This window comes from Rhinoderma darwinii, chromosome 3 (genome assembly GCF_050947455.1).
Source record: "Rhinoderma darwinii isolate aRhiDar2 chromosome 3, aRhiDar2.hap1, whole genome shotgun sequence".
NCBI lineage: Eukaryota > Metazoa > Chordata > Amphibia > Anura > Rhinodermatidae > Rhinoderma > Rhinoderma darwinii.
Genome location: NC_134689.1, coordinates 38117850 through 38142086, shown reverse-complemented (window position 1 = coordinate 38142086; position 24237 = coordinate 38117850). Strand labels below are relative to the sequence as shown.

Below are 24237 nucleotides of genomic sequence, written 5' to 3'. Positions count from 1 at the left end.
CAGTAATCCCTTACACTTTTGCCTGGCACCAAAGCAGTGATAATTTAAATCTTTATGTGTGGTCTGTCTTTTTGCTACATATTGCACATTAAAGAATTTATTTTATTTTACTTCATGGTAGTTGGGAAATAGGGTTTTTTGCCTATTGGCAATTAGTTGTTACCCCCTATAGATAGCACAACACCTCCTATAAATAGTGCCACCCCCTGCAGATAGTGCACCCCCTCTGCAGATAGCACTACTCCCTGTAGATAGCACCTTCCCCCCTGTAGATAGCACCATCGCCCCAGTAGATAGCACCATTCCCCCTGTATATAGTGCCACCCCCCCTGCCGATAGCACCCCCCCTGTAGATAGAACCACCACCCCTGTATATAGCACCATCCCCTCCGTAGATAGCACTAGCCCCTTGTAAATAGCACCACCTTAACTCCCTCTAGGAACGGAATCCCCGGCCAGTGTTTTGCCGACGCTCTAATCGGGGATTACGCTTCTAGAGGGAGCTTATGTGGCTCTATTTACGAGGGGGATGGTGCCATCTACAGGGGGGAGTGCCATCTACAGGGGCATGGTGCGATCTACAGGGGGGTGGTGCTATCTACAGGGGGCTCCCTCTAGAAGTGGAATTCCCGGCCTGAGCGCTCTGACCTGGGATTCCGCTCCTAGAGGGAGCTTAGGGGGTGCTATTTACAATGGGGGGCTGTGTGTTGCTTTCTACGGGTGGGTTGTGTGTGTGTCACTTTCTACAGGGGTGTATTCCGGATATTTCAAAGCCCAAGCAGACATGAAAGCAGGGGCGGATTGGCAATGTAACCAACTGGGAAGATTCCTCGTGGGCCAGTCAGTTAGTGGGCTGCCCCCATACCTCCAGCTGCCTGCTCCCCTGCATGCAGCACACTCTGTGCCACTTGGAATTGCTGACTAGATGAGAGCCTGTCAGCAGGTGCTCTTGCAGCTATGGGAGAACCAATGGAGTTACAGTGGGTGGAGCCATGTTGAGAGGGCGGCCCTGATAGTTAATGCAGGCAAATTACAAGAGATAGTGAAAGGACATAGGCTGCAACGTACTACTAAAAGTAAGAGTAATGTTGGGGAGCAATGTATGATTTTATTTAATGTGATGGCCAGGTGAGAAGAAAAAAAAAAGGCATCCATAAGGCTGGTTTCACATGCCGCGGTCAAAATATGTTTTTTTTCTCATTTAATTTCAACCGTGCCGATTTGCCGTCGGCACCGCATATATAAAAGTTACTGTAGTAACTGGGATCTATGTAATAAAATACATGGGCCCCTGTTACTATAGTAACGACACATACTTACCCATCTTCCTTCCCGAGCGCAGCGGAAGTCCTGACGTCTTCTTGCATCATGATGTCATGACGCTGTGCGCCACGGATGATGTCACGATGCTAGATGGTGTCGGGACATCCACTGCACCCAGAGCTGAAGAGGAGGGTAAGTGTAACGTTACGGTCTGCTGGGGTCCTGTATCTAAGCCTACCTTGTGGTAGGCTTAGATACAGGGTCTAACATGTAATATCACACATGAACCCTGTGTCTAAGCCTACCACATGTTAGGCTTAGATACAGGGCCCCAGCAGACCGTAATCTTATACAGTATAGGATTAATGTCTACTGGGGTCCTGTACCTAAGCCCACCTTGTGGTAGGCTTAGATACATGGTCTAACAGACAGTATCACACATAGACCCTGAATCTAAGCCTACCACATATGTTATTAATGTGTCTTTTTTGTGTTTGTGGTTTTTTACAGGTTTAGTCGTTGGACTACGTCAGATTCGAGAACTGCTTAGTGTTAGCCGATGCAGAGGCCAGTGGCGTAATTACCACTATAGCTGCTACGGGGCCCGCGGCAAGAGGGGGCCCTTGCCACCCGCCGACACAGTGGTAGCGACGCTAGTGGAGCGGCCCCGGTGCTAGCGACACCCACATGCACTTGTATCTGCGTCCTCTGGACGTAGATACAAATGAATATTATAGGCTGCTGCCTCTCTGAGGGGGCGGAGGCGCCACTGAAACCAGCTGCCGCCACCCCCTCTTGCACTAATTGTACCTGCGTCTATAGCACGCAGGTACAAATACATGCATTAGCGCTGAATGACCGGGCACGTTCCGTGCCGGACCATTCAGCGCCTTACAATGACGCTGATTGGCGGGGCAAAATGACTTGTGTATGTGGGACACAGTTTATGATACAATTATAATCAGGGACACAGTGTATGGCGCTATTATAGTTAGAGGTGCAGTGTATGGCGCTATTATATTTAGAGGTGTTGAGAATTTTATCTTCGTTTATAGGTGCAGAAATTTTTAAAAGTAAGAAGCTGAAGACATCTGAGCGGATAACTGCAGAAATGGGTCGTGGCCGGGAGAAGTCATCATAGGGGTCTGGACTGGATGGAGACGAAAAGAGAAAAAGAAATAGAATCTGAGACATCACCGGTGAGTCACTTAATGTAAATGTTTATTCTGACTCTAATCAGTAATGTAGTCATTGTACGATGTGCAGCGAGATGATGGGTGGTTTGATTATGATATGATTTTTTTTTTTTGAAACAGCATCTCCCAGAATATCCTTACCATTGTTCAGGCTATGCTGGGAGCTGTAGTTTTATGCCGTACAAACCTATATGGCAGCTGCTACACTAAATTGAGCTGTGTTTGTACTGGTGTTGTATATATGTACTGAGCTTGGTTCTGGGGCTGTATGTATGTACTGAGCTTTGTTCTGGTGCTGTATATATGTACTGAGCTTGGTTCTGGGGCTGTATTTATGTACTGAGCTTGGTTCTGGGGTTGTATATATGTACTGAGCTTTGTTCTGGGGCTGTATGTATGTACTGAGCTTTGTTCTGGTGCTGTATATATGTACTGAGCTTGGTTCTGGGGCTATATTTATGTACTGAGCTTGGTTCTGGGGTTGTAATTATGTACTGAGCTTGGTTCTGGGGCTGTATTTATGTACTGAGCTTTGTTCTGGTGCTGTATTTATGTACTGAGCATGGTTCTGGTGCTGTATTTATGTACTGAACTTTGTTCTGGTGCTGTATATATTTAATGATCTGTGTTCTGTGGCTGTATTTATGTATTGAGCTTTGTTCTGGTATTGTATATATGTACTGACCTTGGTTCTGGTGCTGTATACTGTATATGTACTGATTTTGGTTCTAGTGCTGTATTTATGTACTGAGGTTGGTTCTGATGCTGTATATATGTATTAAGCTTGGCACTTGTGCCGTATTGTCACGTAGGGTGCGTGGACCCTCTGGGCCATACCGCCTTAAGGGTATGGAGCCGGTCAACAGGACACAGGTCAAAGTCTATAGTTCATATAGGTGTGCCTGTGGTAGCTTCAGACAGTAGCGAGGCAGGCTCGGAAGGGACTTTGGAAGCAGGCGGACACCAGGCGTGGTGTAACAGGACAGGCGTGGTACACAGCACAGCGCGACTCCAACACAATACGGCACTTGACCAGGATAGCACGGGATACAGTTTACAGGTAGCAGGTAGGGGAAACACTAGGAACTGGAAGACACTTAGGAGACCATTTGCAAAGACAAACTAGGGTAACAACAAAAATGCTCAGGCAATGTAGGAAGGGGCTGGGCCCTTCTTATAGTCCAGGGTGCTCATGGGCTAATTTGGCACTTTAACTCTTGGACGAGACGGGACGGGACCCGGCCAAATGTAGCGGAAGTAAGCGCTGGCGTCTCCTGAGGAGGAGATGAGGGCCAGCGCTCACTGATCCATGGCTGTGGCCGTCAGGAGGTGAGTAAAGCTGATGGCCCGCGGCCATGGGCATTACAGTATCCCCCCTCTTACGCCCCCTCCTATTGGGGCCAGAGTGAGAGAGAAACTCCTTCAGTAGGGTAGGAGCATTGAGGGTGGCTCACAGGACCTCTCTTCAGGACTAAACCCCCTCCAATCCACCAAATAAAAGGTTCTTCCACCCACTCTCTTGGAGTCCAGGATCTCCTTGACCTCAAATGTATCGGACGAACCGCTGGGAGCCACTGCAGAACAAGGAATCTTGGAGTAGCGGTTCAGGACCACAAGCTTCAGAAGGGAGACATGGAAGGAGTTGGGGATCTTGAGGGTAGGAGGCAGCCGAAGCTTGTAGGAGACAGGGTTGATCTGTTGAAAGATCTCGAAGGGTTCGAGGAACCTGGGAGCAAACTTGTACGATGGCACCCTCAGCCGGATATTTCTGGAGGACAGCCAGACCTTGGTACCTGGAAAAAACTGGGGAGGTTCTCTTCTCCTTGTGTCTGCCTTACGTTTCATGCGGTCGACCGCCAGCAGAATGGAGGATCGCGTCTGCTGCCAGATCTGAAGGAAGTCCCTAAAAGCAGAATCAGCTGCAGGCACTTCGGACATAACGGATACCGGGAGAGGGATTCGTGGGTGTTGGCCGTAAAAATGAAGAAAGGTGTCGTTTTAGTGGACTCGCTAGTATGATTGTTGTAAGAGAACTCGGCCCAAGGAAGAAGCTGCACCCATTCAGCATGCTGCTTGGAAATGAAGTGTCGTAGCTAGTTCTCCATGATCTGATTGATCCTCTCAACTTGACCATTGGACTGGGGGTGGTAGGTGTGGAAAAGTCCAACTTTACATTGAGGAGGTTACAGAGGGCTCTCCAGATCTTAGAGGTGAACTGAAGCCCCCGATCCGACACGATATGCCGAGGTAAGCCGTGCAGGCAGAAGATGTGTTGGATGAAGAGGTTGGCCAGTCGAGCAGCAGAAGGTAGACCAGTCAGCGGAACTAAGTGAGCCATGTTCGAAAATCGGTCCACCACCACTAAGACCATACTGCATCGCGCAGACGGAGGCAGATCAGTAACAAAGTCCATTGCTATATGCTGCCAGGGAGCATCAGGCACAGGCAGCGGCTGGATCAGGCCAGCAGGTTTGGAGTGAGCAATCTTGTTAGCTGCGCTCACTGAGAAGGACGAAACAAAGTCCATGATGTCCTTGGGCAGCGTGCGCCACCAGACATGACGGACAATGAGGTCTTGGGTCTTACTGGTACCCGCGTGACCTGCCAGTCTGGAGCTGTGACCCCAGTGGAGGATTCTCCCTCTGTCTGCCAAGGGCACAAAAGTCCTCGGAGGGATGTCTCTAACTTGCAGAGGGTTGACAGAGACAATGCAAGACGGATTTATAATAATCTGTGGAGACTCCATGGTGTTCTCTGTCCCGAACAATCTGGATAAGGCATCGGCCCTCACACTCTTGTCGGCCGGACGGTAGTGGCGCTCAAACTGGAACCAAGCAAAGAACAGCGATCTCCTAGCCTGACGAGGGTTCAGCCGTTGGGCCGTCTGGAGATAGGTCAGATTCTTGTGGTCAGTGAAAATCAGGATGGGATGAACTGCGCCCTCTAGTAGATGCCTCCACTCCTCCAGGGCCAACTTGATGGCCAGTAACTCCCGATCCCCAATTGAGTAGTTGCGTTCTGCGGAAGAGAAGAGTTTAGGCCTAATTCACATGAGTGTCTTCGGTCCGTGATATACGGTCCGTAGGTCGGCCGCATTTCCCGGACTGAACACACTGCAGGGAGCTGGGCTACTAGCATCATAGTTATCTATGACGCTAGGTGTCACTGCCTCGCTGCGGGAAAACTGTCCCGTACTGTAATCATGTTTTCAGTACGGGACAGTAGTTCCGCGGAGAGGCAGGGACACCTAGCGTCATAGATGCAGTGTGTTCGGTCCGGGAAATGCGGCCGACATACGGACCGTATATCACGGACCGAACACGCTCGTGTGAATTAGGCCTTAGAGTAATAGCCACATACCATAGTCTTGCCCTTGGAACCTCTCTTGGAACAGAAGTGCACCGGCACCAACAGAGGAGGCGTCCACCTCCAACGAAAACTGTAGAGATACATCTGGATGATGGAGGATAGAGGCTGATGTGAAGGCTATTAAATGCGGATTCCACTTCTGGAGGCCACACCTTGGCGTTCATGCCTTTCTTGGTGAGGGTAGAGATAGGAGATGTCAGGGAGGAGAAGTTTGGAATGAACTGTCTGTAGAAATGAGCGAATAGCAGGAAACGCTGTATGGACCTCAAGCCTAGAGGACGTGGCCATTCCAGGATAGCCTTTACCTTCTCAGGGTCCATCTTGAGGCCTTGATCCGAGATGATGTAGCCCAGGAAGTGCAGAGCATTTCTTTCAAACACGCACTTCTCCAACTTGGAGTACAGGCGATTCTCCCTTAATCGCAGCAAAACTTGACGGACATGTCTCCGATGAGTCATCGGGTCTGGAGAAAAAATCAAGATGTCATCAAGATAGACCACAACACAAACATAGAGGGGGTCACGGAAGATGTCATTAATGAACTCTTGGAATACCGTGGGAGTGTTACACAGGCCGAAGGGCATTACTAGGTATTCATAATGTCCGTCACGGGTGTTAAATGGCGTCTTCTATTCGTCACCCCGGCGAATCCGAATTAGGTTATACGCCCCCTGTAGGTCTAGCTTAGAAAATATTTTGGCTCCTCGTATGCGATCAAACAGTTCAGAAATCAATGGCAACGGATATCTATTTTTTACTGTGATCTGGTTGAGACACCAGTAGTCGATGCAGGGTCGCAAAGAACCATCCTCTTTCTTGACGAAGAAATCGGCTCCTGCTGGGGAGGAGGATTTCCGTATGAAGCCCCTCTCCAGATTCTCTTTAACATAGGCAGACATGGACTGGGTCTCTGGTAAGGAGAGAGGATATAGCCTACCAAGGGGAATGGATGCACCAAGAATCAGCTCGATAGGACAGTCATGCGCCCGGTGTGGGGGCAGCGTCTCTGCTTCCTTCTTGCTGAAGACATCCGAGAACGTAGAATAATGAAAAGGCGTCAGACACCGCTAATCCACGCCCTCTCTGATGACGCGCGGTCGGAAGTATGCGGCTGGCCATCTCCACACCTGGCACAAGACGCCAATACTGACCAACCTCCTGTGACGCTCAGTGTGCTGTACCTGTACGCGATTGGACAGACGATTCTTAAAAGGGAGGGTTCCGCTGGAGAGACGCCACCCCGGGACGAAGGGATTCTGCCGAAACGCGCGTCGGGTCTGACGTTCTCTCTCTGCAGAGGTGCTCAACATGGGTATGTGCATGTCTCTATAGTTTACATATCATTCTGCCCAAACCCCTTTTGACACTATTGATTGCATCTCACTGTGAGCTTAACTTTATTCTGATGGTGTCTAGCCATAGGGGCATTGGTGTTGCTGTTCTACTTCATCTCAGCCCTATGGATTTAGTTGTGAGATTGATACCACATTGTTTATTCCATTATGCTTTTGTAAAGGATCTGCCAGGCACTGCTTCAGGGTTAACTCCCAGAATTAATCAGTCAACACCTGAGTGTACATCCCTGAGACAGACACCAGCTTCCTCCACTCAGGCTGGCAGGCTTAGGAGTGGGAGAGCCTATCGCAACCTGGCCAGACTCAGCTAGCTCCCGCCCTCGGTCTATTTAAGCCTGCTCTTCCTGTCTATCTAGGCTTGTGAATTTGTAATGGTGGGGGGGGGGTAGGGAAACGGACAAGTGAGCCCTAATCTACCCGCCACTCTGTCCCTGCCTACTTGCAACGACCCGCCCTAGACGACGGGGTACAACTGGGCGGCGGTCCCTGCGCTCAGTAAGTGCATGACAAACACGACAAACAAACAAGGGAACACAAGCAAGGGAAATGGGCAGTTGCTCGCGGAAACACCGTGAGCAACAGAGTAGTGAACGAGCCGAGTCAAGCCAGGAGAGTGCGAGGTACAAAGCGAAAAGCAGAAGAGTAGTCGGTAAGCCGGGGTCTGTATGGAGCAGGATCAAAAAGTAGCAGGAGCTGTAGCTGGGCCAGGAAACCTCAAGGAAAGAATTCACAAGCACAGATGGACAGGAAGAGCAGGCTTAAATAGACCGAGGGCGGGAGCTAGCTGAGTCTGGCCAGGTTGCGATAGGCTCTCCCACTCCTAAGCCTGCCAGCCTGAGTGGAGGAAGCTGGTGTCTGTCTCAGGGATGTACACTCAGGTGTTGACTGATTAATTCTGGGAGTTAACCCTGAAGCAGTGCCTGGCAGATCCTTTACAGCTTTACATCATTGTTCAGATAGACTGAAATCCGTTCATGCATACCATCTACATACTCATGCCCCTGTCGTGTTCTATTTATGTGTACATGCCCTCTGCATTTGATAGACGTTTTTAGTCGTGCTTTGCATGACTCATCTTTTATATTGTATATTGTGATTTGTTTAATAAAGTTTATACATTTTTTCATCATTTGTTGTGTTAATTGTACCCTTTATTCTATAGGTTGTGTAGAAGGGGAATGGATGCACCAAGAATCAGCTCGATAGGACAGTCATGCGCCCGGTGTGGGGGCAGCGTCTCTGCTTCCTTCTTGCTGAAGACATCCGAGAACGTAGAATAATGAAAAGGCAATCCTGCCAAGAACTGAGGCAGAGGAGGCTGGGCCAGATGAATCTGTACCAGGCAGCGGTTAAGACACTTGGGACCCCACTGGAGAATCTCTCCAGAATTCCAGTCCAGGACTGGGGCATGTAGTCAGAGCCAGGGCAGGCCCAGCAGCACAAAGTTGACGGCTATAGCCAGGACAAAGAACGAGAGGAGCTCGGAATGGAGGGCTCCCGCTTGGAGCCTCAGTGACTTGGTCACAGCTACAACCGGGTCTGGCAGAGGTAGTCGATTAACCGATGCAACCATCAAAGCCCTCTCCAAAGGGGTTGTGGACATCTGGAGAAGATCCACCAGGTCTCTTCGAATGAAATTAGCTGTGAATCCAGAGTCCAGATAAGCAGAGACCCGGTGCGTTTTTTTTGCCAGACACTACGGTCATGGGAATGGACAATTTAGACAAAAGTCCTTCTTCACCCAGGGTTGTCTCTCCCACCAACCCTAGGCTCCGGGGCTTTTGGGGGCACAGACGCACAAGATGGCCTCCGAGGCCGCAATATAGACAGAGTCCCGAGGTGCGTCTGCATTGCCTCTCCTGGGTGGACAGCTTAAACTGGTCCGTCCTCACAGACTCCTTTGGAGGATCAGCATCTGAGGACACCAGGGGTTGCTGCAAAGTAGGAACCGGGCTAGGGAGTCTTCCCTCAGGACGAGCTTCTTGGAACCGTTCTCAGATCCTTATATCAATCCAGGCGGCCAGAAGGATGAGGTCATCCAGGGTAGGAGGTAGATCTCGGGCGGCAAGATCATCCTTAATCTCAGGAGACAGTCCCTGCCAGAATGTAGCCACCAAGGCCTCATTGTTACATGACAATTCTCCCGCCAGGGTGCGGAAGTGGATGGCGTACTCGCCCACTGTAGTGTCTCCCTGGCGTAGGTTCAGCAAGGCGGCAGCTGCCGACGAGACTCTATAGGTCCCCACCATATAGAGGTCGCCTTGTCGTGGCAGGTGGGCAAACACTTTTTGATCAAAATGTGCACTAAGTACCTCCCTATTGTAAGTAGATTTAGCAGTAATGCCTATTTATTTATATTTAGTGGTTTAGGTTACATTGGTGTTTCCAGTGTGCTGTCGCCATTCTTTGTCTGCTGTATATTTTCAGTCACAGGTGTTCTTGCACCTGCATACACATTTTATATCATTTTCTTGGAATGTGCAGTTCAAACTTTTGTGTTTATGTAATCCTATTAATAGCTATGGGGTCAGAGTCAGGGGGGTAGCTAAAGGCTCATGGGACCCGATGCAAAGGATCTTCTTGGGCCCCCCCCCCCCCAATCTTCTCATGGCCGATGGCCCGTAGCTTTGAGCTGCATCGCTGGGTCTCCTAAGTGACCCAACAATGCAGCACTAGCAGCCAGGGGCATCACTAAGGACTTAAAACATCAGGAGAAATAGCCCCAATACATATGTGTCCCCCAAAAAATTCCCATTTGGAATTTTGAGGCAGATTTTCCTCTGCCTGCACGCCGATTTTCACTGTGTTTTTCGCGTGCGGCCATTGAGCACAGCGGGCATAAAACACAGCGAAATACGCTTTCTCTGCCTCCCATTGATGTCAATGGAAGGTCAGAGGCGTACACGCCTGAACATAGGGCATGTCCCTTCTTTTTTCCGCGAGCTGTTTTTTCCGCTCGTGGCAAAAAAACTCCTCTGCCTCCCATTGAAATCAATGGGAGGCATTTTCGGACGTTATTTGGCACGTTTTGCGGCGCGGTTTCCGCGTCAAAAAACTCCCCTTATTGTTGTGTGTTTGTGTTTTATTACAAGTTCGGTTGTTGAACTACTTCAGATTCGAGGACTACTTCGATAATGGCGTTCTTTTTATTCTCAATAAAATGGTTAATGAGGGTTGTGTGTGGGATTTTTATTTCAATAAAATATATTATCTATGTCTTTGTATTTTTTTAAACTTTATTACTACCACCTTAGTAATAGCTGCGGGCTCATTGACAATGTCCATTACTAAGGCCGACGGTCATTTTTTTTACGCGCCGCGTCAAAGAAGTGCCTGTCACTTCTTGGGATGTAATTGGAGCCGTTTTCCATTGACTCCATAGAAAAACAGCTCCAATTACGTCCGTAATGGACGCTGCGAAAAACGCCTGCAACATGCCATTACGTCTGAAATCCAGGAGCTGTTTTCTCCTGAAAACAGCTCTGTAATTTCAGCCGTAATGGACGCTGCCGTGTGAACATACCCTTACAGTCCCAATGCAGTTACGAAGACTTCCTAACCCTAGTTAGTGGGGGGAACCCCGGGGATATTGAACTTGGAGGATGTGATAGTAGAAGATAAAGTAGCTGCTTTTGCACAACTTAGGTCCAAACACCAGATCCCAACCCATCTCAGGTTTCTGTTATTTCCAGCTTAGACATGCTCTTTCGTCGCAATTTGCAGGATATAATGTCAGAATATGTACATCCCCGGTAGAGGATTGGGTGAAACAGGAGACATTGGCTAAACCATTGTCCATACTTTATAGACAGCTATTAACTGTATCTTCCGATAAACTTGATAGAGACCTGGACGGATGGCCTCAGACTCTTTCCTCTGTATCTACAGACGATCATAAGGAATTGCTATCTGCTCTAACAGTTCCCTTAATATCTACAAGAGACCGACTTATTCAATTCAAATTTTTCCACCAAATTTATTAAAAACCTTACAAATTATTTAGGATGGGACGTATACCTACTCCTGTCTGTCCACATTGCCAAGGAGCTGAGGGCTCCTTCCTACATATGTTTTGGGAGTGTCCAATTATTCATAATTTCTGGGCTGAAATACTGGAATTTCTCGAGCTTAAAGAGGCTCTGTCACCACATTATAAGTGGCCTATCTTATACATAATATGATCGGCACTGTAATGTAGATCACAGCAGTGTTTTTTATTTTTAGAAAAATGATCATTTTTGACGGAGCTATGACCTATATTAGCTTTATGCTTAGGAGTTTCTTAATGAACAACTGGGCGTGTTTTACTTTTTGGCCAAGTGGGCGTTGTACAGAGGAGTGTATGACGCTGACCAATCAGCGTCATACACTTCTCTCCATTCATTTATACTGCACATAGCGATATAGCTATATCGCTATGTGCATCCCCATAAACACACTATAACCTTACTGCAGTGTCCTGACAATGAATATGCATTACCTCCAGCCAGGACGTGATGTGTATTCAGAATCCTGTCACTGTTCTGTAGTGTCTCAGTGATATTTACAGCAAGGCAAGTGTAATCTCGTTTGAAATGACAGGTTACATCGTAATCTCGCGAGATTACGCTTGCCTTGCTGTAAATATCACAGAGACGCTACAGAACAGTGACAGGATTCTGAATACACATCACGTCCTGGCTGGAGGTAATGTATATTCATTGTCAGGACACTGCAGTAACATTATTGTTATGGATCTGCCAGGCACAGCTTCTGTATCCACGCCCATAGGTAATCAGTCTGCACCTGCTTCTATGTCTGTGAGACTGACTCCATCTTCCACCACTCAGGATGGCAGGCTTAGGAGTGGGAGAGCCTATCACAGCCTGGCCAGACGGAGCTAGCTCCCGCCCTCTGTCTATTTATACCTGCCTTTCCTGTTCCTCCTTGCTTGTGATTCTTCTCTGTTGGTTTCCTGGCCCTGCTGCAGCTTCTTTAACTACTTGTCCCTGCTTCGTATTGACCCTGGCTTACTGACTACTCTTCTGCTCTGCGTTTGGTACCTCGTACACTCCTGGTTTGACTCGGCTTGTTCACTACTCTCCTGCTCTGCGTTTGGCACCTCGTACTCTCCTGGTTTGACTCGGCTCGTTCACCACTCTTGTTGCTCACGGTGTTGCCGTGGGCAACTGCCCCGTTTCCCTTTGTTCTGTGTTTCCTTGTCTGTCGTGCACTTACTGAGTGTAGGGACCGTCGCCCAGTTGTACCCCGTCGCCTAGGGCGGGTCGTTGCAAGTAGGCAGGGACTGAGTGGCGGGTAGATTAGGGCTCACTTGTCTGTTTCCCTATCCCTGTCATTACAATTATAGTGTGTTTATGTGGCTGCACATAGCGATATAGCTATATCGCTATGTGTAGTGTAAATGAATGGAGAGAAGTGTATGACGCTGATTGGTCAGTGTCATACACTCCTCTATACAACGCCCACTTGGCCAAAAAGTAAAACACGCCCAGTTGTTCATTAAGAAACTCATTAGCATAAAGCTAATATAGTCATAACGTCAAAAATGATCGTTTTTCTAAATAAAAAACACTGCTGTAATCTATGTTACAGTGCCGATCACATCATGTACAATATAGTGACAGAGCTTCTTTAAAGTAGGACTCCCTCGTATACTTGAACCTAGAACTTGCCTTTTATTACTGGTGGAAGAACTTATACCTACTGTGACGGTTAGGTCTCTCATGATGCTCCTATTATTTTCGCTGAAAAAAAACTATACTTCTACATTGTCAGCATGGTTTACGTTAGTAAAGTCTGCCCTGCCACTTTTTAAACTTACTTATGAAGCACGTGGATGTCCTGATTTATGAAAGTGTGGAGTTCTTGGATAGCCAACCCTCATACCAGCTCATAGGCTTGACATAGCCCAGGTTGACTGGACCTGGAGGTTCTGACGTCTCTGTTTGGTCCCCCATTCCTCCATTGAAATTCTCCCTTTGACTAGTCCGCGCCAGATTTTATTATATATGTACTGCTGATAAGGAAAGGTGGTTTGTTTTGTATATCAACCTATATGAATATCAATATGTAAGAAATGTATCCGTGTGCTTTTTGTTAATAACTGACCATGTACACTAGTTACTATTGTATTACTTGCTATGTGCAACTGTAATGATGGGGGTAGGGAAACGGACAAGTGAGCCCTAATCTACCCGCCACTCTGTCCCTGCCTACTTGCAATGACCCGCCCTAGGCGACGGGGTACAACTGGGCGGCGGTCCCTACGCTCAGTAAGTGCACGAGACAAACAGACAAGGGTACACAAAGCTAAGGGAAATGGGGCAGTTGCCCACGGCAACACCGTGAGCAACAAGAGTGGTGAACGAGCCGAGTCAAACCAGGAGTGCACGAGGTACCAAACGCAGAGCAGGAGTGTAGTCAGTAAGCCAGGGTCAGTATGGAGCAGGATCAAATAGTAGAAGCTGTAGCTGGGCCAGGAAACCACACGAGAAGAATCACAAGCAAAGGAGGAACAGGAAAGGCAGGTATAAATAGACAGAGGGCGGGAGCTAGCTCCGTCTGGCCAGGCTGCGATAGGCTCTCCCACTCCTAAGCCTGCCATCCTGAGTGGTGGAAGATGGAGTCAGTCTCAGAGACATAGACTCAGGTGCAGACTGATTACCTATGGGCGTATACACAGAAGTTGTGCCTGGCAGATCCTTTACAGCAACGCTCCGGATTTTACCCTTTGGTATTTGTACCATTGTTTTACTATGAGGTCTTAATAAAATTACCTTTAAAAAAAACATTTTTTTCAATGCCCCAAAATTTATTAAGAACAAGTCCACTGAGAAACTAGTGGTGCATCTATTTACAGTGTAAGCATATTTTACAGTGCAGCTCTGTAATATTGATCAGGAATAACATTTATAGTATCTATTTCACTACATATTTGCATTAACACAAGCTTACCTTACATCTGCTTTTTATACAAGGTAGGGTCAACTTGCAGCTTGGCAGATGTTTATCATCCCTTGGCACAGCCAGTTTTGGAATTGTCCCCTGAACTGGAGCCATTTTGCGTGCTTAACTCATTATATATTTATCAGATACCATCCATCTTTTCACTACTAAGGTTTGAGGCACTTTATGTTTTCTAGTTCCTTTACTATATACCATCAGTCTACAAAATGGGTAGTCTCTCTATGTAAAGGTCACAGATAGTCATAGCGCCTTTGTTTATTGATGAAGGATGACAACCTGCCATAGACAATTAAAGCTTCCAGAACACATTTTCTATGCTTTACTCGACAAAGAATCACATTAAAGGATTACCAAGGCTGCATGTCAGTATTCTCCTCTACAGTTGTCTATAGGAACACAAGACGTGTTGGTATAATGTGCAAAGGGCCGTGTGGAGTAGTAGTCCTCAGCAACAATCAGGATTCATAAGGTTTGTCTTCAATAGCTGATAAAATTACTGGGTCTCATTCATCTTTACCCTTTAAAGTGGATCTCATGTAATTTTAGGTCCAACATTCTGTGTTGATTTATTTTATAATATATCTTTATATCCATTGCAACTTTTTTCTGATACAGAGCTCAAAATCCCCTGCAGATAAATTCTTTCTGACTGAAGCTGCCACTAGGGGAGCTTAGAAGCCTACTGCATACTGATTAAGGCCCCATGCACATGGCCGTGCCCGTAATCACGGCCCGCGATTGCGGGCACAGCCGGCTGCTGGCGGCTGCCCGCATTTTCGGGCTGTGTTCCCATACAAAGTATGGGAGCACGGCCTGTAAAACACGAAAAATAGGACATGCTCCATAATTCCCGGCACAGTTCTACGGCACGGAAACCCATCCGTAGCGATACGAAAAGTTGTCCGTAATTACGGATCGCATTACGGTCCGCAATCACGGAGAATTTTTACGGTTGTGTGCATGGGGCCTTAGCATTGAGTTAAATGTATAATTTATATGTAGAAATCTTCTATGCTTCCCCTAGTGGCATGTGCGTGCAGTCAGAATTTTTGTGTTAAACTGAATGTCTCACATTTATCAATGTATTTGCACAATTTTTGGGCGCATTTTATTCCAAAATAGTGTCTAATCTGCTGGATGACATATTATTAACCATTTGCACATCAGTTTATAAAGTGGAGCAAAAAGTGGCCATCTTTAATCTACACAGCCCCTGACGTAAAAAAAAAAGTGCTGTAATTTTAGCCAATGTGAAAGTTAATAGCAGTGACATATGTCGTGACAGATTTATCAAAGGGGGAAAATGCAGTCATAAATTTGTCACAACATATTTCTATAAAGTTGCTGAGATTTAACTTAGAGATTCTCTCTCTCTCTCTCTCTCTCCCTCTCTCTCTCTCTCTCGCTCTTCTCTCTCTCTCTCACTCTCCCTCTCTCTCCTCTCTCCCCTCTCTCGCTCTTCTCTCTCTCTCTCGCTATTCTCTCTCTCTCCTCTCTCTCTCTCTCTTGACCCACAGTCTTGTTTCTTCTCACCAATCGTTTCTTGCATACCATACTATTAGTGATGTAGTTTATAGAATTCCAGCACCTGAATTTGCCTGTAGTCAAGTAGATATAATAAATGTAGTTATTAAATCTGAAATTACAGAAAACAAGAAACATTCTAAAATATCTAGAACAGGGTGACCTTTCCTGCATAACTAATCTGCTCTACGGATTATGCCTGACATGCCTCTGCTTAAATGCTTCAAAGAAAGCCATGACTCCTCTTCTTTTACTTGTTCCCCCATTCTTCTGAAGAGTGTGACCTGCCGAATTGAACGGTGAAATTGGGGAGTCAACAGATGTAGTCCTCTTTATTTTCAAGAGGGATTTTCCATTTCCGCCTTTTGATTTAATCCTTGATGATGATGAGGCCACCACACATTTTTGATATTGTACCTATTTAACCCAAAAACATGTGATTAGGAACATACACCATTTCCATTTCAATACACAACATTAGTTATATACATGACAATTTTTGTATCATCTTGCATTCACAATTATGGTGTTTGCCATTGAAAACAGTCAACAAGCAGGTCGACTGATTCCTTAAATTAGTGAAGCTCCTATAATGCAGTGAGAAAGTTCATTTTTCCGTCATTAAACAACTCCACGGTTTTAGATATAAAGATGAATCACTGGGCAAACTCAGTGAAAGGATTGAGCCAGCAAGTAATGTTAGGAGATTTCAGCTCTGAAGCCCAAAGAATTGTTAAAGATGTTATCCTGGATTTTTCAAAATTGGTAGCAGGAAAGAGCATGGCATTACATAATAAACCTAAAAATACTCACCCTCTAAAGTGCCCCGCCAGCTCCAGCACTGAGGTCCTGTTCTCCGGCGCTCCGATCCTGAAAGCTCCTGCAGCAGTAACGTATCATTCATTGTTCACGCGCTGTTGAGGCCAGCGATTGGCTGCAGCGGCACATGACCGATGAACGACACGTGACTGCTGCAGAAGCTTCAGGGACTGAAGCGGCAGAGAATGGGTCCTCAGTGCTGGAGCGGGGAGGGCACTTATTGGGTGAGTATTTATTAGTTTATTATGTAATGCCATCCCCCGCTGCCACTTTTGAAAAGTCCTGGATAACCCCTATAAACGGGTTTGCCCACAAACATAATACTAGGTAAAATTATAGGCAATTAAAGTTATATATTTTGTCAACTGGAACTAATGAAACAAAATACAGAGTTTCGGAATTAGCAACATAATGTTTCACTGTCAGAAGTCCTATTGTGTCTCTCTGTTGCCCTTGGATCTGATCGTGAGGCGCTCTTCTATCTATGATTGCGCGAGTATAGATGCTGAAAATATGTAAAGTAAGCAGCTAAAACTAATATTGCCCACGTTAACAATTCATGGCCATAAGGATTTGAATAATAAGGTTTGTGGGCAAACCCCTTTAATGCAGTTCTGGGCTACATTCACAGGTATCCGCAGTAGTGCAACAGAGACTGACATAGTAAAAAAACAAAAAACACATTATAATATAGTGGTCAAGAAATAGTTCTAAGAAATTGAATTGCGATATATCACGACATATTCACATGTAGCAGAGACAAATAAAAAATATTAGTCTTTAGGACTGCATCATATGTGTGCAACAAGATAGGTTGATACAAGTAGGTTACCTGCAGGTCTGTACTGTATACAACTAATGATATTACAAAAAGTTGTGCCAAATAGCACATTCCTCTCTGCTACATCTGTACATACTCATAATCTTCGCTCAGGTGTCATCAGATGTTGTTTTTTTTTTCGAATAGGCCGCAGTCATTAATAAAATCATGGCATAATTTCTGCATATATTTTACTGTCATGACATCAAGGCTATGTACAGCTACAAATTCACAATGAAACTCAGTTAATAAAGAGCCTTTTGACCACAAAAAAAACCTTAGAAATCATATCTCTCACTCACCTAGCATGGATGCTAATGCTAAACTGGCTGTATCAACAACATGGAGCTTGAGCACTAAAACGTTCTCTAGTAACAAAATATCAAATTACGTGATATCACAGTTATGATCAGCTACAAGCAACACATACATGGGACCGAACTATGGAACTTTTTTTTAAGATTTCACCTTGTATAAATGTTTTACACATGGCATAAATATGTCACCAAATTTGCTTTGTAAAAAAAATAAAGATTTTTAAAGCAGCACAGATCCCGGTGACAGGAGCGGTGTTACACTGTTAGGTCAGATAAACCCAATCTGACATGATGTAATCCTCAACATAGAAATGGTTATACAGCAGCACCCGTCTCCAGGTGTAGAATCAAAAAAAATGTGCCCTTTATTTGTGGAATCATACAGTCACAAAGATTGTTTCTTGTAATCAATAGGGGATTCCTGTTGGAAGGTCTAAAGTTTGGAGCGGACTCATATACCTTCACTCTGGACTATCCACGAGTATCTCTAACTACACTTTTGTAAACACAATTTGGGAATGAAACTATACAACTTCCACTTCTCTTTGATTCCATTGGTTGAAGTCATGTGACCCTTGTTGCTTGGTTACCGCGTCCTTCGCTGCAACATGTTACAAGCCAGGTACATGCTCAGTGGGATCTTTTGCTCGCTGGGTATTAGATTAGTATTTGAGATGGGGATTAGATATTTAATCGTACGATTGAATCTCACTGTGTGACCAGGGATCTTCACTGCTTGATAGTTGTTATGGCCGCGGACGCAGACCGCCGCCTCCCCTTAACTGCTAACGCGCAGACCTCCCTCCTGTGGCGAACGTCTCCTTCCCCGGAGACGTCAGTGCATTCGGCCGCTCCGTCCTGTAACGTCCGCTGGGGCGCGCGCTTGTTCCCGGTCTTTAAAGGGCTAGCCTGCGCATATGTAATTGATTATTTCCTAGATCACCCTGGACTATAAAAAGGGCCCTGCCCTTTCACTCCTTGCCTGAGCATTGTTGTTGTCTACCCATGTTCGCATTGCAAATGGTCCCTTAGCTGTATCCTTCTCCCAGTGTTCCCGGACCCTGCTACCTGTATCCTATGCTGTGTTTGTCCCTGAGCATTTCTAGTGTTGGACTTGTGTTGTGTAGTTGCCACGCCTGCTGTTATACACCTCGTCTGGTGTCACCTGCCACACCTGCTGTTACATCACGTCTGATGCCATCTGCCACTCCTGGTATCAGCTGGCGCTACCTGCTACGTCAAATCACAACCGCGCCAAAGCCTCTGCTACCTTCTGGACTATCTCAGGTACCCTTGCGCTATGAACTTTGTATGGACTTTTGCATAGACTGTGACATTAATAGTCTCTATTGGTTGCTCATGTATCGGCAACATTATGTTAATTCGGAGACATGCTCAGTATGCTCTTGGAAACACTGCTGGGCGCTGTGGTGTGGTGAGCTATTCCCCTTCTTTTCCCTAATTCTTTATAAATGTTTTGGGAATTTCTAAGTGTATTTTTTATGAGATATGCATATTACAAATAATTTTGACACTTTTGTTTAGAGATGATGTTTATATAACTAATTATACAACTGTGTGATTACCTATGTGACGTATTACTATTGCAATTGGTTTAAATGTATCATGTGATTTTCTACACCTAATATTTAAGAGGATGTTTTTAGACATTGTATTAGCCTTGAGAAAGATGTTTTTAGACATTGTATTAGCCTTGAGAAAGACCCTCTATCCAATATGGGTCGAAACGTTGCCGTTTGTGACTGGCTGAATTGACAAATAAAGTGTAAAGTTTTTTTATTCTACACCTGGAACGTGTGCTGATGTTTAACCATTTCTATGTTGAGGATTACACTTTGCTACGTGCTTTGTGTCACACATTGTGATATGGTGATTAGTTGTGACAAGCAGCAAATTTCTTTGCTACATCGGTATAGAAGCAACACTCACCATACATGCAGCCTGCACAGCCTCAGATACATATCCTGCATTTGGTTCACACCAAAACACTGTACACTGGAAACACTGTTTGCCTGTATCCACAATTAATGCAAACGTGTGCGGGTCTTGACCAATTCCCATAAATGTCACATAGCGAACTTCACACTCCCAGACAGGTTCCTCTTCAATAACCTATAACACACAAAATACAAAACTGTTACTATGCGTTGAAGAATTTCACAAAGAATATATAATAGCCCAAGAAAACATAGACGATCGCTGCTATAGTGATTGCAATCCGTCTGTCATGTTAAACATTTGTGTCTTATATGGCATGTCAACAGTCCATGGTTCACGTATGGGCTCCTATTGGCACAATGTTATAAAGGAATGATTCACATCCTAAAGAAAAATCTCTACATCGAAACTCTCTTTGTACCACTGTACACAATCATAATAGTCAGATCTCAAGTTGGATTTTGGCAGCATATGTTAAACCAAGCCATGTTGCACTGACCCTTTACAGCGGAGTCCATACAGATCTGCATTACAGCATGCATTGAAAACAAATTCTGTATAAATCTGTGGGAAAAACCTGTGTCTCTGATGTGAATAAAGTAGTTAATGATGTGAATAAATTGTTAGCAGGAAAACAATGGAATATGCTGTTCTTGCACTAGGGCCCTCTGTTGTAGGTGTTCGCCTCTGGTGGGGTGTAGGTATCAAAGTTATGGTGCAGCAGGCTAAGATGGGCGTGATAGATTTATTTTCGTGCTTATTATATTTGTATCTGTTTTTGCACTTCGTGTAGATTTGTTCATGTGACTGGGTATGGGGATGGTGAGTGTGTAGCACTGTGTGTAAATAATGCATATGTATAGCAGCAATGCACCTATCTATATATAGCATTCCATTTAGGCTAGCACTCCACTGCGACACAACATAGCCATTGGTTTATGACCTACACTGGACCTAATAAGTAATTCTACTTTTCTGCAGTTCTTTTGCTGCATCACCACCGAGCCTCCACCGCAATCTTGAAAGGATTCCCAATTAATTTTTCTAATGGTGCTGACTTTGGAAGAAGGATAAGTGTATATGCAATTATATTAGACACTATTCTAGACTGCTGACTCATTTCCATGAAACGAATACTGCACCACTCAAGACACTTCCCGTACTGGGAAACGCGGCCCCGAAAAAAAAATAAAAAAATGTTAGATCTGTCTAATGTAAAATTATGCAACTATGATGTTAAAGAACACTTGTCTTTAAAAAAAAAAGTGCTTTCTGTAGTTTTATATACCAAAATAGGCCAGATCTTAAAAACTACTTCACACTTGGTTTGAAGCCACGAAAACACCAGCATGTAGTTATGCAGCTGGGGTTTAATGTACTAAATATGCCGGTGTCAAAATCATAGATTTTGTCAATATTTAGTAAAAGAACGTACAAATTAACGGGATAAGTCCGGGAGATGAATTCAGCGGTATCGGGCGCATGTGCATTGCGCACTTGAAGCCAGTACACTGCGAAATGCGCTCGACACCACTGGACTATTCTCCTTGACTAATTTCGGTGACTTTTAAGTTCGTCTACTAACTATTGCCAAAACGGACGGTTTTGAGTTGGGCATGTTTGGAAAGCAAAACCCCAGCTGCATAACTTTATGCTGGTGGTTTAGTGGCTCCAAACCTAGTGACGGGTTTTCTTTAAGGGGTAAACAAAAAATTCACAGATATGCCACTTCCTAACGTGGAAAAAGGAATTATATTTATCCCTACCTTGGCAGCCTCCCTCCTGCACTTACAGCCAGGATTAGACAACTTTTATATCAGACCACCAACTAATCAATCGGTTTTTGTATACAAGTGAGAAACACTAGAGCCCTGTAGCTCCAGTGGCGCCTTGGGATTTGCCAACCTAATACAATTTTTACTTTTAATCTTCATATGATCGTAAAAATCTTAAGTAAAGGAGAAATATATTTAACTTTAATTTTCTCAGAAACAGAGATACAAAGCAAGTTCAAACTTTGCTCCTTCATAGGCTCCTTTATGACACACATTAGTGGCTCCATCCGATGGCCTCCATGCAAAGACTTTAGAGGAAGCGCTGTCATGAGGATGGGACACACATTGGATTATATAAAGAAATGAGACAGAGTTACCTCTCTGTGATGTACTGCAACCACCGTATCAGTCACTTCAATGACACCTTCTGTCCACTGTTCCCTGAGTGTGGTACTGATCATGTTCTCTATTGTATCATTTAAGACATCCATCCCTGCAGGAATAAGAGAGACATTTTGGCTCAGGGCTTACTCTCTCTTTCTCTCTATGATATATATATACAGTGCCCACCAAAAGTTCCAGAACACCCTCATAACTTTTGAACGGCTCGAGGTAGAGGGTTGAGAGTTGGTGGGATTTAATGGGGTCATAAAATCTACCAGTTAACGCAAAAAAACAAAAAACACCCCTAACCCCTTGGGGGCGGTGGGGTGGGCGGGGTTTAGCAAAATCTTAAATGGCACCGGGGGTAGAGTGGGGGCTCATTTGAAAGCTCTTTTCAATACAAAAACGATGCTGCAAACGATTTTGAGATAGCCCAAAATGTACCACGCGGGTAAAATCCTAAATGTTTGTGAGCGCGTGTGCGTGAGCTTGGGAATGTCACATCAGGTGACTTTAAATTACGTATTATTATAATCGGCCTTGGTGATACAAAATGGACCTTGTCTACGATTGTAACATGATTTCATGTGTACACTTTTTGGTAGTCGCTTGTTGTGCTCCACTCAAGACAGATGTATGAGGATTATCATGTACAGTGAGCAGAACATCTAAAGCTTCTTCCTCATTACTGTAACGTCCGTGGTCACTGACCACAAACTCCTTCCATTCAGTCGACGCCCTTCCCTCAAGAGATGTCTGCACATACGGCCGTCCTGCTCCACAGTGACCACCAGTGTGCGCTTACGAGCTCAGTCCAGACTTGAGAAGCCAGAGCGCACGCATGTTGGTAGTTGAGCTGATTGCATCAGAGCACCCTGGGCTATAAGAAGGTCCCAGCCACATCCTCCCACGCCTGAGCTTTGTTTTTTATTCCTAGTCTGTCTACACCTCCTAGTGTGTTACCTGTACCTGTACCTATTCCAGTTCCTGTCCCTGTTCCTAGCATTCCATACCTTCCTGGTCGAGCACAGTGCTGTGCCAAAGTCGTGTCGTGCTGTATCCACATCTGACCTGCTTCACCTCGCCTGACGTCTGCCTGCTGCCTAGTCCCAGTCGAGCCTGCCCTGCTACTGTCTGAGCTGCCACAGGTACCTATACGAACTATAGACTTTCACCTGCACCCTGTTGGCCAGCTGCCTTACCGCCAATGTGGTACGCACAGTGGGTCCACAGACCCCCCTGTGACAATTACTAGCATGTTTAGGTCTTCCAGATCTTGGTGCGTCTTTAATTGAACAGGTTATTTCGAAATGATGAACAGTTCTTTTAACAGTTAACAATGAAATTGGATCACGGATAGGATAATTGGCATTGAATAAAGCCGCTACTTCTCGATAGGATCTTATTTTTTCTTTGTCATACCCTCTCATCATCAATAAAGTGATCCTTTCCGTTTTGGTCAAATGCATTTTGTGATATGACAATAGAAATGTACAAAAATTAAAATTACTCTCCGAAATAGCGTTCCCTGAAATACACGAGCGACTACCGAAATGTGTACATATAAAATCATGTTACAATCGTAGACAAGGTCCATTTTGTATCGCCGAGGCCAATTATAATAATACGTAATTTAAAGTCACCTTGATGTGACATTTCCAGCTCAAACGCACACGCGCCCATAAACATTTAGGATTTTACCCACGCGGTACATTTTGGGCAATGCGAACACAGGCGGTGGCCGATAATGAAGATGATAACTTTAAAGTTAAATATCTCAGCAAAAAAAAATCCTATCTCAAAATCGATTGCAGAATAGTTTTTGTATTGAAAAAAGCTTTCAAATGAACCCCCACTCGACCCTCTGTGCCATTTAAGATTTTGCTGAACCCAAGGGGGTGGGGTGTTTTTTTTTTGCCATTAACTGGTAGATTTTATGATCCCATTAAATCGCACCAAATTTCAACCCTCTATCTCGAGCCATTCAAAAGTTATAAGGGTGCTTCTGAACTTTTGGTGGGCAGAAGAACTCAGCACTCCTAAAATGCTGTAGATCGGGCTATGTGCACATTACCACAAAGGATGAATCAACTCCTTGATTAGAAACGGATGAGAATAACAGTAGACCAAAGTAACAGCACCAGGCTTCAGGATAAATGAAGAAATGTTGGTTTAATCACCACAAAGTGAGACGTTTCGGTTCACACAGGCTTGAGAAAGGTTCAGATATGTACCGAAACATCGCTCATGTTGTGGTAATTAAACCATCCTGAAGTCCTGGTGCTGTTACTTTGGTCTACAGTTAGTCCTATAAATATATATATATTAGAAAAAGTACCCCTCCGCTGCCGGGGTATTTTGTATCGTTCTGTTTGTTTGTGTGTTCATTGGGTCTGTTCCAATGGTTCCAATTCCATTCCCTCGTTTTTTTTGTACACGGGGAAATAGCTAGTAGCTCTTTATACCCCAGCAGTTACACACTGTTTATTT

General features: G+C 45.2%; 1 protein-coding gene and 1 long non-coding RNA gene across 2 annotated transcripts in view; one reads left to right on the top strand and one right to left on the bottom strand.

Annotated features, from left to right (window-relative positions):
* Window positions 1–24237, top strand: part of LOC142748908 (uncharacterized) — a 104506-nt gene that overhangs the window by 58775 nt on the left and 21494 nt on the right. The window lies entirely within an intron of this gene.
* APBB3 (amyloid beta precursor protein binding family B member 3) overlaps window positions 13980–24237 on the bottom strand; it is a 102968-nt gene continuing 92710 nt past the window's right edge. Inside the window, exons 10-12 of the mRNA XM_075856286.1 lie at window positions 21741–21856; window positions 19580–19762; window positions 13980–16090 (exon numbers count right to left, since the gene is read on the bottom strand). Coding sequence (XP_075712401.1) covers window positions 15860–16090; window positions 19580–19762; window positions 21741–21856 — 530 coding nt within the window. The 3' untranslated portion in view covers window positions 13980–15859. The remainder of the gene's footprint in view (window positions 16091–19579; window positions 19763–21740; window positions 21857–24237) is intronic.